This window comes from Stegostoma tigrinum, chromosome 14 (assembly GCF_030684315.1).
Source record: "Stegostoma tigrinum isolate sSteTig4 chromosome 14, sSteTig4.hap1, whole genome shotgun sequence".
Taxonomy (NCBI): Eukaryota; Metazoa; Chordata; class Chondrichthyes; order Orectolobiformes; family Stegostomatidae; genus Stegostoma; species Stegostoma tigrinum.
Genome location: NC_081367.1, coordinates 45,895,602 through 45,913,119, shown reverse-complemented (window position 1 = coordinate 45,913,119; position 17,518 = coordinate 45,895,602). Strand labels below are relative to the sequence as shown.

The window sequence follows — 17,518 nt, the reverse complement described above, 5'->3', positions numbered from 1 at the left end:
CCAGATTCAGAACAAGGTTGCTATTCCTTCACTTTTTGTGTGAAATCTTGGAACTCCCTTCCGAGTAGCACTGGTGTCCCTATTTCCAAACTGTAGCCACTCAAGAAGATAGCTCATCACCACCTTCTCGAGGAAAATTAGGGATCAACAATAATTGCTAGCATAGCCAGTGACACCCACATTCCATGAAAGAAAATTTTAAAAAATGCAGTTCTTGCAACCTGTCTCACAACTAGGAGTGTTCAAGATTCCACCTTTGTGTCAGCACTTTTCAAAGGCCAGACATTGAAAAGAATGACTGTCTCAGACTATTATGAACTTGTTGAGTGAAATGATTGATATTTTCCAAACAAAACAATTCAACTTTCTTTCCTCTTCATCTGAAGCAGTGATTCATTTTCAGTTTTGCTGCAAAAGCAGCGACAACCCTCTAGTACCTTGCCTCTGCAGCAAACTGATTTAGAAATACAGCCAATGCAATCTATGAAAAGAGAAACAGTTAGCGTAGGACTAATGTAGTTTGGTGTTTATTGGTTGGCTTAGGCATGGTGGGCCAAAGGGCCTGTTTCTCTGCTGTAGGACTGCGTAATAATCTCAATGCCCAGCTGAGGTAAGCATATTTCAAGAATCAAGCCTAGAATTGTCTTGAGATTTATGACTGTCATGTCATATTGCATGTTAAATTTGACTAATGAAGTCAGAAGAACCCAGTTCATAACTCCAATAATTAATGTTTTGAAAAAATGTTTGTCCTCTTTGGAAAAATAAAAACTTGCATAAAAATACTGCCTTGATCTGAGATGATTTGTTTTTATGGTCAACTTGGAAAAGCTACTAAAATTGTTCAGTTTTTGTCACTTACATATTATGTATTCCTTCACTTTTCTGTTCCTTTATAGATGTACATCAACAGAGTTGCTTTAGAGGATGACTACATTGCTCTACAGCCACTGGCCAGGGCCAGGAACCAACTAAGAAAGATTAGGTAGAGTGGAAGGAGCAGCTGCTCAGTTATTTGCATGGCAGATGTGATTGGACTATAAGCAGTGCTTAGGCAAGGACATGATGGCATGAATGTTGGGGTGGGGGAAGAAATGACTACCTGCATGCAGGATAACCGCTTAACAGGCACCTGCTTTAGGACCTTACTGCTTTCCTGTTAAGAAATAGCAACATCAGCATGAATTAATACATGAATAAAACTGGTTTGAGTAACCACTTAACACTTTTCTTACGATTAAAATACTTTTATAAACCAAAAGAGAGATTGCATTTGAAAATTGATTTTTATGGAAATACCCAAATTATTGCACTTCTTAATTTTGTACATTGCAATTGGTGGATTTCTTAACTTTAATATTTGTAGTTTTTGGGGAAAAAAAATTACAACTGGCAGTTTGAATGACTTTAGAATGATTTATGTTTCTATCAAAGAGAATCCATATCTCTCCACAGTAACAGCACTAGATTTGTTTTTAACTAAGCAGTTATGCATGTTTTCTAGTTGTTATTCAGCGCTGTTTTGAGCAACAGCTTGCTTTCAATTTTTACCACTCAAATTGAACAGACTTGTTCATACCCCATCCTCTTACTGTTTGTTGGAACCATCTTGTTAGGCAAGAATTGTAGAACTTATTTCATAGAAAGAAGGTATTTGACCCACTGTATCTCGGCTTCATCTTACAGTTCCATTCCCCTGTCTTTCTCTCATATCCCTGCCAACTTTTTTTCGAAATATTTATCCCAGTCCTTTTTAGAATGGTACTGATGAACTTGCTTCCACATTTACTCGATCAAACCCTTCAGGATTTTTGAACACCTTCTTTGAATCTTCGTATTCTCCTTCTACAGAGAAGAATTTCTCAAATCTTAAGAAATGAAGTTGCTCATGTATAATGCCTTTTAATAAAAGCAAAATCTAGATGCTGCAAAATTAAACATAGAAAATTCAGGAAATATTCTGCAGGTCAAGTAGCATCTGTAGAGTGAGAAAAACAATTACCACTCATCAAAACAGTGTCTGTTTCCCTCCCCACAGATATTGCATAACATTCTAGTAAATCCCATTTTTTTTAACCCCATTCCAAAGTGTGGTACCAAGAAATGGCCACAAAATTCCAGTTGAGGCCTCATCTGCATTTTATTAATGTTTGGTATAACTTCTTTGCTTTTGTACTTGTTCTCTTTTTATAAAGTCAAGGATCATATTTTACTAGCTTTCTCTACTTGTTCTGTCACATTCAAAGATTTTTGTGCATAAGCAATTGCACATTCTAGTTTATGTTGCTTCCATTCATTATTTCTACCAAAAGGAATCACTGTGCACTTTTGTGCTAAAGTTCATCTGAAAATTTCAAAAGCCTTTCTACATCCTCCTGAAATTTGAAACCATGCTCCTACTTTTTTAAAAAAACTACATTCTCAAAAAGAACAGTAGTTCCAAAACTGACCACCAAGGAGAGACCACTACAAAAGCACATGTTAGTCACCTGTTAACAAAGTGTGAAGCTGGATGAACACAGCAGGCCAAGCAGCATCTCAGGAGCACAAAAGCTGACGTTTCGGGCCTAGGCCCTTCATCAGAGGGCTAGGCCCGAAACGTCAGCTTTTGTGCTCCTGAGATGCTGCTTGGCCTGCTGTGTTCATCCAGCTCCATACTTTGTTATCTTGGATTCTCCAGCATCTGCAGTTCCCATTATTTCTGTTAGTCACCTGTTTCCTGCTTTCTGTCCTTAACAAAATTCATGTCAGTGCTGTCCTTTTAATCCCTTGAGTTTCAAATTCACTGATGGGTCTGCTAAATGGTATATTCTCAAAATCCTTATCCTTATCTATGCACAAAACAATCACACCATCCTCATCTTGTCTGATCTGCAATTGCTGGATTTACCCCCCAACCCTTTTTTTGGACAGGAGTGAAATAATTACAATCCTGCAGTCTCCTGACACTAACCCATGCCTAAGGTGAATTAGAGGATTGTTGTCGAAACCCATGCATTTTCCACCCTTCTGTCCCTCACCACCAAAGGAGGAACCCCCTCTAGATATTGCTCAAGATTTTGTTAAAATTCTCAGAAGACTTGGCAATTTTTACACGTTGATGCATCCGAAAATGTAAACTGCACTAAATGCTGCCTTGTAGTGCATCTGTTTAAATCATTGAAAATGAAATTGTTCAGATTGTAAACCACGTTTCCTGTATAGCTTAGAATTACAGAATCTAGAAAATTATCAATTGTGTAACTGTCACTGCATCCAAGAGGGGAGGGTGTTCTGATTGTGCGTACTTTCTTTAATTGGCACATTTTACAGTGAACTAACATGATAGAACAGTGAAATATGGCTTGAGAGAGACTCTGGGATCTACTTTAGCTATTAGAAGTGACTTTGCAATAATGAGTTTGCATTTGGTAGAATTGGAAAAGAAATAGGATGTATTTGCGTGTTCAGTTTTGTGTTTTGAAGGGATGTACAGTAGATGTACTTGTATTCAGATATTATCAAACATTTTTAAGATATTCTCTTACATTGTGTTTTAATTTTTTTGAAAGTAACAAGGGTTCCATCCATATTTTAATAATAAAATGATTGGAAACCTTAATGCAATGTGCTTTTCTGCTTAGCATGTTTCTGTTCTAAATCTCTGCGCTTAAAATGTTAAAAATATTAGCTGTGGCGCATTTTTGTTTGCGTTGCATGGACCTAATGAATATTTCTGTTCCTAACTGAATGTGGCTACTCTTTGGAATAGCTTGCAGAACTTACGAAAATGTAAGATGAACATGCTTGAGCTGTTTTGAAAATCAATGTAAATTTTTGACTTGTCAGTGAGTGCCTTGTATTTGTGTCTTCTGGAAAAAGCAATAACATTTTATAGAAAAGTTGCCTTATTTATGTGTTTATTGTAGAGTGTTTCTCTTTAAAACTAAATATAAAGGAGCCTTTTCTGTAATGATTTTCATATTTTTTAAGCTGTTAGATTGATTCATTACAAGGACGATGTGTTGATGCGGGAAAGTTCTGATGTCTTTAAATGGAAATTATACATGCACTCTTAAATTCAGACTACAACTAATGTACACTGATAATATTTGATGTTTACATAATTAAGCATGTAAGGAAGAAATTTATTCAGTTTCTACATAAAATATTCTAGTCAACCTGGGGAGGGGGGAAGCAATCTCAAATAAACGATGTTCATTCTAAGAAATTTGCAACACATTAATTCTTGCAGTTTCTTAGAACAGTCTGTCTCCATTTTATCCCATCAAAACACGTCATTTTGTTTGAGTTGGCAGCATAAATTGTCTCCTGTGACCTCTGGATTTAATCATGACATGAGGGAACTTATCCTGTTTGTTAATTTTTTACTTCCATAGATTCTTATTGGTGTCAGTATCAATTCATTGCCCTCCCAGTTGCCACCCAGGTTGACAGGGCTGTTAAGAAGGCATACAGTGTTTTAGCTTTTATTAATAGAGGGATCGGGTTCCGGAACCAAGAGGTTATGGTGAAGCTGTACAAAACTCTGGTGCGGCCGCACTTGGAGTATTGCGTACAGTTCTGGTCACCGCATTATAAGAAGGAATGTGGAAGCTTTGGAAAGGGTGCAGAGGAGATTTACTAGGAAGTTGCCTGGTATGGAGGGAAGGTCTTACGAGGAAAGGCTGAGGGACTTGAGGCTGTTTTCATTAGAGAGAAGAAGGTTGAGAGGTGACTTAATTGAAACATATAAAATAATCAGAGGGTTAGATAGGGTGGATAGGGAGAGCCTTTTTCCTAGGATGGTGACGGCGAGCACGAGGAGGCATAGCTTTAAATTGAGGGGTGAAAGATATGGGACAGATGTCAGAGGTAGTTTCTTTACTCAGAGAGTAGTAAGGGAATGGAACGCTTTGCCTGCAACGGTAGTAGATTCACCAACTTTAGGTACATTTAAGTCTTTATTGGACAAGCATATGGACGTACATGGAATAGGGTAGGTTAGATGGGCTTCAGATTGGTATGACGGGTTGGCACAACATTGAGGGCCGAAGGGCCTGTACTGTGCTGTAATGTTCTATGTTCTACGTTCATCCTTAATCCTACATTTCCTGTTAAATGCTATTTAAGCTTCTGGCCGTTCCTAGTTTATAATTTTATAGTTTGTGTTGATCTCAAGACTGTGGTGATGCCTTTTGCATTGTTGTACCTCTCTGAATGGTAGGAGTTATGCAAGGCACTCAACAAGAATCAGTGATTTGAGTGCTAGAATATGATTCTTATCGCAATAACATTGATACTCTTTGAGATGTTTGACTAAATCTATCTTTTGAGTTTTAAAAAACGTGGGAAGCATTCATTAAAACAAAATCTTTGAAGAGCATGACAGGATAGTACTGAAAAGATGCATCGCATGGCTGGGAAATGTAGAAATAAAGTAAGAGTCTCAGCATTCGACTATCCAGGACTGAAATGAGGAGAAATTTCTTCACTCAGTATTGTGAGCCTTTCTAATTCTCAATGACAGAGCTGTGGATGTTCCAATATTAAAATCAGAGATTTTTTAGATACCAAGGGCATTGAAGGATATGGGAATAGTATAAGAATGTATAGATGAAATAGAAAGCCAGCTGTAATCTTGTTGAATGGTAGTGCTATTTAAGAGAATTGAATGGCTCATGTTTGCACCTCTTTCTTCTGTGTTTTAAGTTCTTAGATATACCACATGTGGAAAAGGGCTAATCAAATTGTGCGCTAATGTTACTTGTGCTACTTATTAGCAGAGTGGAGTTCAATGGAAGAAAGTTAAAATTGCTCCACTGTAACAGTGGCTACTTTTGAAGTCTGTGAGTCTTGAAAGACAGATACCTGGAACTGGATAAAGTTTTCACCAAGATTACTGTCTTGATTTTATACCTCAGCATGAGGTACAATTTAGTAGAATGTTCACATTACTCATCATGTGAAGAGATGATACCACAAAAGATTTCTACTATGGAATAATTGAAGTGTGTAATACGTAAAGTTTGATTTTTCAGAGAATTGAGCGGGTCATGTCCTGAGTAAGTGCTCTAATTTTTCTTTTTGCCTGTGTTGACTTTTGTGTTCAGTTTTTCTGCTTCAAATCAGTAGTAATGCGCCTGTCCAAGTTTAAAAAATGAGCATTTCACTTTTAAGAATTTATTGAACAGTTTAATATTTTTCCCATTCTTGAAACCAAGAGAATGAAGTGGTACTGTTAAAAAGTAAAGGGTAGAAATGAGAAAAGGTAATTTAAGCAAATAGATTGTTGGAGCGTTAGTCGAAGGAGACTTGAGTTCTTTGTTTAGCAGCGCAATGAATCTTTGTTAAGAGCCCTTTTACCATTCAGCATGGGGGAGGTCCTAGAACAATATCCACTGAACACTCTGGCCCTCACAGTTAAGTACAGCATTTTTATACATTTTTGTGTTACAATAATTGCATGCAACATTGATATCACTGTTAGCCATGTCCCTGCAGTCTATCTATCCATTCCTGTAAACATGTAATCAATGATGGACAGCCTTAGGTTCCCCATGTTGTCACAATGTTTGTCAGACATCGCTAATGTCAAGCCTTGGGATCTTACAATGCACCCCATTGATTTACATTCCAACGTCGATGGTTATTCTGTTTCTCAGACATTTGCAGACTTGCTTTTCTGTAAGGATTATTCAAATTCTGTTATTCATTATATTTGTCACTATCTTTATCAAATTCTGATACCCATATTTTGTGCTATCCTAATCACAGAAGATATGAAAAGATGCCAATTCCTATTAATTGCTATAAAATTCATTATTTCAGTTTTCATGTAATGCTACTTATGTATAATGATAGATGGTTCACGGAATGTTGGAATTCGTTAGCCAATGAATTGTGAGCAGCATCAGTTTCACCTGACCATGGAAGGTTAGGTAAACACTGTCTCTATCTTGCAGCTGTGATTCCTTCTGTTTACATGCTGTCAGTAAGTGTGTTTTGCATCTGCAGTTCCCATTATCTCTGAAATTTACTGCCCTTACTTTTAATATTTCTACACTAATTCTTATACTTAATTGATTGTTGTCACATACTGAGATACAGTGAAAATGTTGTTTTGTGTGCTATACAGGCAGATTATAACCATACAAAGTGCATCGGGGTAGCAGGACAGTGCGCAGAATACAGTGTTATAGCCACGGAGAAGGCGCAAAGAGAGCGCGATCACAATTAACATTTGACAGATCTGTTCAAAAGTCTGATAACAGCAGGGAAGAAGCTGTTTTGTATCTGTTTGCACATGTATTCAAACTTTTATATCCTCTGACCATTGGAAGAGAGTATAACTGGGGTGCGAGGGGTCTTTGATAATGTTGGTCACTTTCCCAAGGCAACGGGAAGTATAGGTGGAGTAAATGGTTGGAAGGCTGGTTTGCGTGATGGACTGGATTGCGTTCATAACTCTGTAGTTTATTGTGGTCTTGGGAAGAACAGTTGCCATACCACGCTGTGATGCATCCAGATAGGATGCTTGCTATAATAATTTAGTGAGTGTCCCTGTGCGCGTGCCAAATTTCCTTAGCCTCCTGAGGTAATAGAGATGTTGTGTTTTCTTGATGGTTATTTCAAAATGGATGGACCAGGACAGATTGTTAGTGATCAGGAACCTAACGCTTTCAACTATGTCCACTTAAGTGCCATTGCCCCAGATAGGGGCCTCCACACCACTTCCCGAAGTCAATGACAAACTCCTTCATTTTGCTGACATTAATGGAGAGATTGTTGTCTTTACATCATGCCTCTAAGCACTTGATCTCTTTCCTGTAATCTGTCTTGTCATTATTTGACCTACAACAGTAACATCATCAGCAAACTGTAAATGGAGTTGGGGCAGAATTTGGCCACATGCTTGTAAGCATATAAGGAATATAGTGGGGGGCTGAGTACACAGCCTTGTGGGCACTGGTCTTGAGGATTATGTTAGCAGAGGCGTTGTCGCCTATTCTTACTGTTAGTCCACGTGTCAGGAAGCCAAGGATCCAATTACAGATGGGGGAGCCAAGATCTAGGTCTCAGAGTTTAGAGATGAATTTATTTAGAATTATGGTGTTGAAGGCAGAAGTGTAGTCAATAAGTAGCACCCTTACGTAGGTATCCTTGTAATCCAGATGTTCCAAGGATGAATGTGGGGCATCTGCTGTGGACTTTATTGCACCAGTAAATGAATTGCAAAGGTTTAAGGTAGTTTGGTAGACTGTAGTTGATGTGAGCCATAAGTAATCGTATGAGTAATCTCTTGAAGTGCTTCATAAGTATGGAGGTCTGAATCATGAGGCAGTAGTCATTGAGGCATACTGCATGATTTTTCTTTTGGCACTGGGATGATGGTGGTCGTCTTGAAGCAGTTGGGGACTTCACATAACAGTAAGAAAGGGTCAAAGATGTTCGTGAATAACACAGCGAGCTGGTCCACACAGGATCCGAATGAATGACAGGGGACTCCATCTGGGCCAGTCGCTTCCCTTTGTTTAACCCTCAAGAAAACCAACCTCTCATCTGCAGTGGTGATCAGCGGTTGCATCCGAGGCTGTTTCACTGACCTTCCGCTCAAAATGAGCATAGCATGCATTGAGCTCATCAGGTAGGGATATACTGTTGGCTGTGATTCTGTTTAACTTTGCTTTGTAGTATGTTATGTCACGTAAGCCTTGTCTCACCTGATGGGTGTCTGTGTGGTTGTTACTGGAGTATCAAGCTTATTTTGGTCTTGCCTTTTGATGTCTCTAATGGCGTTACAAAGGTACCTAGATTTCCTGTATAGGCCAGAGGTTCCTGACTCGTATCCTGAGACCTTGGCTTCAGTAGGGAATGGATCTTCTGGTTCATCCAAGGTTTCTTGGGGAGCTTTTGGATTAAGTTCTTTGATGCACAGTCTTCTGTACAATTACTAATGAAATCTGTGAAGTTAGGAGCGTAGTTGTTTCAGTTGGCTATTGAGTTCTTGAGTATGGACCAATCCACTGGCTCGTAAGCAGTCCCATAGAGGCGCTACTGTTGATTTAGACCAACACTGCACTACTCTTTATCCAGGACCCTCAAGCTTCAATTTCTGTGTGTAAGCTGGGAGGAAGAGCACAGCATTATGATATGATTTTCCAAAATGTGGATGGAGTGGTAGGCATCTTTGATTGTATAGCAATGGTCAAGGATGTTTGGACTTCTGGAACAGGAGATGAGTTGATATTTTGCTGGCACGTTCTTGAGGTTGGCCTCGTTGAAGTCACTGGCTATGAAGAACAAGGCCTCTGAATGTTCTGTCTCAAGACTGTTTGTAGCGTTCTACGCTTTGTCAAGTGCACTGTTCACCTGCACATGGAGTGCAGTGTAGACCACTGTCAGAATAACAGAGGTGAACTTACATTTTAGGTAGTAGGAAAGGCACTTTACTGTAAGATACTTCAGATCCAGGGAGCAGTAACTTGCCATAATCGCCATATCTGAGCACTGGTAATGTTGATCAGGCAGCAGACTCTACTGCCCCTTACCTCACCCAAAGACACAGGACAGCCTATTCGATGAACTGAGAAACCCTCAGGTTGGAAGGCACAGTATGTGTAGCAGGAGTGAGCCATGTCTCTTGTAAGACAGAGCACGTAGCAGTGTCTCAGTTTGTTTTGGAAGGTCAGTCTAGCTTTAAATTCATCCATTTTGTTCTCAATAACTTGGATATTTGCCAGAGGGGGTGTTGAAACCCTGAAGTTTCAGTCTCACCCGAAGTCCAGTGCATATCCCATGTTTCCTGGATAGGTGGCTACTCCTAGTCAATCATGGGCATTGTTGAGGGAAGTCCACTGCTTTGATAGGTTAATGTGTGATCCTGATGAGGCCTTGGGCACCAGCCACGGACTTGAGCATTCCAGAGGGCCCTGTGATTGGTTAGGTCAAGCCTCCTCGATGTAGGCTGACCGTAGGATCAGGTCTTGTTGCTGCACTGATCAGGCCTCCGTTCTGGATTTCCATGAGGTTAGGCCTGCAAGAAGCTAGAAGACCTTTTGGGTTTACAGTTCCAGCAGAGACAAGGTAAGAGGTGCATCTGATGGGGTCCTGGGCACTATTCTTATTGCTGTGGTTGGTTCGCTTGCTTAGCTGCTTTATTCGTTTACGGATATTTCCTTACCCTGCTGGGTAACATCATCAGTGCAGCCTCCAATAAAGCACTGTTGTGTTTCTCCACCTGGTATTTAAACTCTGGGGTCTCTTGGATTTGATTATCTCATTTCTGGTTTTCCTTTGCAGTGGTGTATATTTAGGGTCTAGTACTGTGTGTTTGTTGATAGCCTTCTTGGTGGAGAACCAGGCCTCTAGAAATTCCCGTGCTTTGTTTCTGTTTGACTGTCCTCAGATCCTGGTGTTGTCCCAGTAGAACTCGTAGTTCTCCTTATCCTTGTGAATGGAGATAAGTGAGTACTGGTCATGCTTTTTTTGTTGCTAGTTGGTGTTTTTGTGGTCAGTTGTCTTGTGGCCAGTTTTCTTCCTGACTGTCCAATGTAATGTTTGTTGCAATCCTTGCATGGGATTACGTTGGTTCTGCCCATAGTGGGTAAAGGGTCTTTGGTTACACTTAGCAGTTAACGTAGGGTTGAAGTGGGTTTGTATGATACTCTGATGCCTAATGGTCGTAGGAGTCTTGTGGTCAGTTCGGATATGCTCTTGATGCTTGGTAGTGTGATGAGTGTATTAGGGCGTGCAGTATCTTCCTGGTGTCGTTCAAGTGATAAGCATCATCGGCCACAGTTATTTGGGTATCCATTGTCCTTGAATCCTTGATGGAGGCACTCCTCTTCTTTTTGGCATAGTTCCAGGTTGCTACAGTGTATTGTCGATCGTTTAAATAGTGTTTTCACGCAACTTCATTTGAGGGTGTGGGTTGGTTACTGTTGAAATTCAGTACTTGATCAGTGTGTGTGGCTTTCCTGTGTACCTTTGTCAGGAATTCCCCATTGGCTGTGTGTTCTACCATGACATCCAGGAATGGGAGCAGTTCGTTTTTTCCTCTTCCCTGGTGAATTTGATGCCAGTGAGAGTGTTGTTTATTAGTTGATGTACCTCCTCTAGTTTGGTCTATTTGATGATGATGAAAATGTCGTCCACGCATCGGATCCATAGTTTGGGTTGGATTTGCGGAAGGGCCATGTTTTCAAATCTCTGTATCACTGCTTCTGCTATTAGTCTGGAGATAGGCGACTCCCTGGGTGGCCCGTTGATTTGTTTGTAGATTTGGCCATTAAAGGCAAAGTTAACAGAGACAAGCACAGGAATTTCTGGAGGCCTGGTTCTTCACCAAGAAGGCCATCAACAAACAGCTAGAACCAGACCCTGTATATACACCACTGATTGATGTTATCCAACAGGGTAATGAAATGCCTGCTAACTAACGAACCAGCTCAGCGAGCTAATCAACCACAGCATCCACAGCCTAAGCTATAAATCTGCTCAAGAACTATTCTTGTTCACAAGTATTCCAGGGATTTGGGAGTGGGAGAGGGTGAGGATGGTAGGAAGTGGTCCTGCATTTGGTCTGGTTGGGCCTCCTCAATACCTGGTCTTGTTCCTGCACTGGTTGGACCTGGCTTGGTTCCTCGAGGATATCAGGCTTGCAAGAAGCCAGTAGACACTTAAATCCTCTGGGCTTGTGATTCCAGTGTCAGTAGTCACACCTCATCAGTCACAGAATCGTTAATCCTGGAAGTAGATTTAGGAGAACATTATTATTAATTCCGATAGATTTAGAAATGAGGTATGAAAGAACAGAACAATTGTAAGATGTACAAGAATAAGACCTGCTGTAGCAGCTTGCAAAATGTCACCATGTTCTGTTGCCATCTTGAATAGTCATTAAGACCAATTAATAAGACAACAGCTATTAAAATTCTAATTACAAGACTGAAACTCAACCACTTTCACAGCGCAGTGAACTTGTCTGAACTCTTAAGGTTTTACAAAACATTCTTTTCCTCTTTTACCTTATCATTTGACTCTGTCCTTCCTCCCTTGATCCTTGGATGTGTGAATTAAGTTGAGCTGTCTCCATCATTATTATATAGGTTTGTCTGTTTAGGTTTTGAACCTGCCATTGTTAATTTTCCCAAAGTGAAGCCAGTGCTGATTCCCCATTTTGTTGTTCAGCTGTCCTCACTGACGGGATGGGGACTCCACTCGCCATCTATAGCCCTTTGAAGGAATTCAGCCAAATTTCTTAACATTAGGTGTAGATTGGATTTCTTGATTTCTCAATACTCAATTACCTGAAGTATTTTTATTATTGTGAGATCATGCTTTTCTTTTAATTTAGGCTGTCTGTTCCCAGACATCATCTTATTACTATCAGTTACAAACATCTGTAACTGTGGGTTTGTACAGTAACCCTTGTATTTTAACTTGAAAGATACTTGGTTCTGCCCAGACCTTGTTAGCTTGAAGTTATCTTAATCTCAGAGCTGCCATTGTTCTAACATATGATCTCACCCTCGTGCTGAACTAAACAAGCTATTTCTGTTACTACTGCTAAAAATCCTCTCTGCCATTTTTATGCCAATTCCATGGGCAGTCATTTTGTGCTACTTCTGGCCATGGGTTGCCCCAAAAGAGATGAAAATGAGTAGATAAAACAAGGCAGAAGGATGGTTTTAAGCAAATGGGATATTAAATAAGAAAACATTGAAACTCATTTTTATTCAGTAATATAGGTATTGAAAACTGATGTTGATTGGGGTCATTCACATTCAAATGGTATGTGAAAAGTTCAAATTAATTACACTGTGTGCTTTAAGATTGAAAACAACAATATATAAAATGTCCAAAAAGTCAATGTCAGTGCCAAATTGATTAAAAATGTGTTTGTATAAAGGGACCTGTTAACACAGTTTCACATTATCCCTAGCATGGAATAATTTTCAATTGGAGGAAAGTTAAATGATGCATTTGGAAATAACTTGTTTCTATTTTTAGTAAATTAAACATGGATGTTGGAGTAACTGCATATCCAAAAGTATTTTCAGAGAAAATGCTGGGGACCTGTACATGAGTCATTTAAATTCTGTGACAGAATTTAGTTCCAGTTTGGAAATTAAAACTGGTTATTGATGCTATAACTCCCTTCCTGATCATTTTCTTGGGCTGAATCAAACTGTTTAAAACTTTGGAGCCCTGTTCAGCTCATCTCAACTGAACTCACAGCACTATTTCCTCGCCATCATTAAAAAGAAATCTAATTCCTTCTCTGTATATCACTCATCTGGTGCTCAAACCTTCGTAACTTGCTTTTGTCACCTCCATTCTCCGCTATGCCACTGCTTCTTGTCCAGTTTGTCTTTCCTCTCTCTAAAAAAAGGTTGAGCTTATGCAAGGCTCTGCTACCTATACTGTAGCCCACATCAAGTCATCTTAAGAGAGAAATTTTGTGATTTTACTTTTCCCTTTCTCTGTAATGTCCTTCAGGTTACAGCTATCTAAAAGTAACACACTTGTACAATACTTGTCAGGCAGTAACCATCCACAATAAACGAGACTCCATCCATGGCTTCTGACATTCGATGGTGTTGCCATCACTGAATCCTCTACTATCAACATCCTGTGAATTACTGTTGACCAGTTGCTGAACTGGACTAGCTGTAAAAATATGGTGGCTACAGGAGCAGGTCAAAGGCTAGAAATTTGGTGAGTAACTCAGCTTCTGACTTCTCAAGGGGTGTTCATGAACCTTGAGTAGAAGTCTGGACTACAACAAATACTCTCACTTGCCTAATGAGTGTAGCTCCAATAACGCTAGAAGTTTGACATCCCATTTTCCACCTTAACCATTTAACTCCTTCCACTACTGATGCATAGTGGCAGCAGTAGCTGCAATCGACACACGATGCACTGCAGCAACTCAAGACAGCTTGGACAAACCTGTGATCTCTACCTCATAGAGGGATAAGGGAAGCAAATGGATGCTGCAAGTCTACTCCCCACCCCAGCCATACACCCTGACTTGGAGCTGTATAACTGTTCTTTCCGTGTGGCTTGTTCAATATATTAACTCCTTTCCCAATAACACTAAATGTACTTACACAACATGGGCTAATGCAGTTCAAGAAATTGGTTCACTGTCATCTTATTGGGGGCAATAAATGTTGGTGTAACCAGAGACACACTCATCCCATGAATGAATAAAATGTTTGCCTAATTGTCTGCTGATAGGTGCCAGCTAATCTTTCAAGTCTGGCTAAGCAAACATCTCTGTGCCTGTTCAGACAATCGGTGCCTTTGAGCTTTTTGACTTTATGTTGGTGGCACATTGAGCTGAGTTCACTCGTTAATCATGTATGAATGCACTTCCCCCAAGTTTTCCATTGCTAATATCAATAGTAGGTGTTGTTGTGCTGGAACATTGTCCATTAAATGTACCTATTCCTGCTGAGAAGAACAAACAGAGGAGCAACACTTTTTGAGATCTTCCTAGTTTGTATTATTGAGTCTCATTATGTTTAATATTCCCATTCAGTATTTTTTAGTATGTATTCCTATTGTCTCAATTAGTAGTAATAGTCAACACTAGCTGCTCTGTCATTTGCCTTTTTTTGTGAAAGCTCATTGGAAGTGTGTAGGAAATTGATTTGATTTTCATGTCACAATATGCATAATAATGGAGGGAAATGCTGTGTAAAAATGATGGGAAAAGGATGTAATGCCAACCTTCAGTTTTTACAATCACAATTTTTATTTTGAATTACGGCTGATGCTGTTGTATTGAATGTGTTCGTAAGTTTCCCGTCTGTGCTGATAATACAGTTTAGAAGTTATTTTTGTGGATCAGCTTATAACTATAACCATAACCAAAGTCATTGTATCGTATGAACATTTATATGCCATCTTTTATATAAAAAATGAGCTTATGGTTGGCCAGATTCCAGGGTAGCTCGGGAATCATTTAATTTTCTCAATTGGTGTTGCAAGCTAACTTTCTAATAAATTCACAAACAGCAATTTTCTGATAGTTAATATAGTAAACTTACCTACAGTGAATTTAACTGTGCTTTAGTTGCATGTTGTATTGAATGGGAAGGATTTCTTAAGAGTAGTTATTTTTCCCCCCCACTTCTTTCTCTCCTCATTAAGAAGACTGACAGAGTTTCTGTTCTTTGGAGTACACGCAGCCCTCTTGTGTAATACTTCAACTAGGACCCCACACTAGATAACAAGCAGCTGCAGAAAATTAGCTGCAGGACTCAGTACAACCAAACTCAATAATAGGTCCTTACCTACAATATGTAGTTTGCACATTCTACGTCATTTTTATTTTGAATTCCATTTCAGGTGATGAAAATAAAACAGATTGTGCCTATTCTCAACTGATGTTAGCTGACAGAATGTAGTATCTTTCTTCAGTATGATTTAGAACCACATCAAGTATCTACTTCTATCCACAAACTGGAAAAGCTTCAGAAAAAATTGTTTCCTCATGTATGTTTGGCGAAGGGAAAATTTAGAGTTTGGTTATGGATATTAATTTCATTGAGCAGCAAAATATTTGCCTATTTTTACAGGAATTAATTGAAACAAAGTGCATTTTTAGCTCAGCCAGTTAAATTGATAGATTATTTTCTCCTCATAAGTTTCAGTTGAAACTTCATCAGACAGTTTAAGGTTTGTAGAACGAGACTATGGCATACTTCCGTTCTAATCCAGAAGTTTAAACAAGTAATCCGTAGACAGAAGCTCAAATCCCATCGTTGCGGCTGGGGATTTAAATACCGTTTATTCAAAAAGGTCTGCAGTAGGTTTCTAATGTTAACGTGACCATGTATCTTCCATACTCAAATTGTTTTTTAAAAAGTCTGCTTTATGATCATCCCTGAGGTACGGAATCTGTCCATATCTGGTCTGGCATGTATGACTCTAAGATGGCCAGCAATGCCATTTGCCCTGATCTGCCCTCTGAAATGACCGAGTAAGCTCCTTGATAGCCAAAGAAACAGCTACCACCACGTTCTTGAAGACATCTGGGCAGAGGCAATAAGTACTGACCTTGCTAATCTATAAAAACAAAAACAAACTAACGTGCCATTGTCTATTTCAGTTTTATATTCTAATACAGAAGCAATGAGTTCACCAGTACAATTCCATACACTAGCATTAGATTCATGTGCTAAGATAGCATTCTGCACTCTGCCATGTCCAGGATGTCTTTTGTCCTGAGACTCATGGCTTTTCTATTCTTTAGAAGGAAGAGGACCAAAGTAAAGTCAGCTCAGGATATGCTGCTGCTGAAAGCAGGAACAGAGGAAAGAAGAGTAGGTGACCGCTAGTTCATTTTTCCAGCTAGCAAGAAAGTTCTGAACTGTAGGTAGAATTTCTATTCCTACTGGTGTCAAGACATTTGTCGTTTTGCATTGTCTTGCTTCAAGTTGACTTTGAATAGCAGCTTGCCACAATTTATTTAGTTGAATGTTGGAACTTATTTTTGACTTGCTTGGAACAGGGTTCATCCTCTTACTTTGTTATTTAATTAAAAAATTATATCAAATGCCTGTTAACTTTTTAAAAATGTATTTGATTCCGTACCAAACTCATCCATAGAATTCTTGACGAACGTTGATGTTTTATTTACTTTTTTTACTTGAACGGGATGGCATATTAGTTTTACGTTTTTTGTTGTAAGTCAACTGTTCACAATGCATGTATGGGAATAAAATCAAATAATAAGAGGTTGAAAGCACTAGAAATTTGTCCAGAATCTGGCAACATTCTTTGGTTTCTTCTTCTCTCTCTCACATTTGCATGATTCATTCATTCATGATTGTCATTTGCTAGATTTTTTAAAATGTGTTCAAATGAGTTTTGGGTTTGATGCCATAGTCATGGCCAGTTTCAGTATAAATTGGAGTATCTGGGTTTTTAGTATCTAGCCAACTTCTGTATAATATCACGCTGTATGAATTGTATGGTAAAATTTCAAGGGAGCCATATTTTAAATGAATTAAATCAACACAGGCTGAAATAAATAAATAATTTTTCTTGGATAATGTATAATTTGGAACAGATGGCCTATATGAATTCTAAATTCTGTCCCTGTTGGTCCACTTTCCAACATATTACTTTAAAATACACAAATTCCAGTTTGCCACTTCAGTCAACAATGGTGCTGTCTCGGACTAAAATGTCAGAAAAATAAATGAGGAAATCACAACCATAAACAGATCCAAATCTAAGAATTGCAGGTTTTGAACAGCTGTACCGGGGCTTTGTTTAGGGAGTTAAAGAAAACTTTAGACTGAGATTCTCATTTTGTTGGAATATTTCTGGAAATATTTGCACCATTTCCAAAAAATGGCACACCCCTGGCAGGAAAATGTTGTAAAGCTTACAGGTTCAATTTGTACCTGACCAATTTATTACTGCTTAAATCAACTGCTCAGCACACACTGTTGATAGATGAGTTCAATCTACCTTCCCTTCTACCTCTAAAGTCCTCTTTCTATACTATCATTAT

At 39.0% G+C, this 17,518-nt stretch overlaps 1 protein-coding gene across 3 annotated transcripts in view; it reads left to right on the top strand.

Annotated features, from left to right (window-relative positions):
- Positions 1 to 17,518, top strand: part of atp11b (ATPase phospholipid transporting 11B) — a 178,517-nt gene that overhangs the window by 140,352 nt on the left and 20,647 nt on the right. The window contains exon 29 of one of the 3 annotated variants that reach the window (XM_048542085.2): positions 900 to 985. The exons of the other annotated variants lie outside the window; for them this stretch is intronic. Coding sequence (XP_048398042.1) covers positions 900 to 985 — 86 coding nt within the window. The remainder of the gene's footprint in view (positions 1 to 899; positions 986 to 17,518) is intronic. 3 annotated transcript variants of the gene reach the window in all.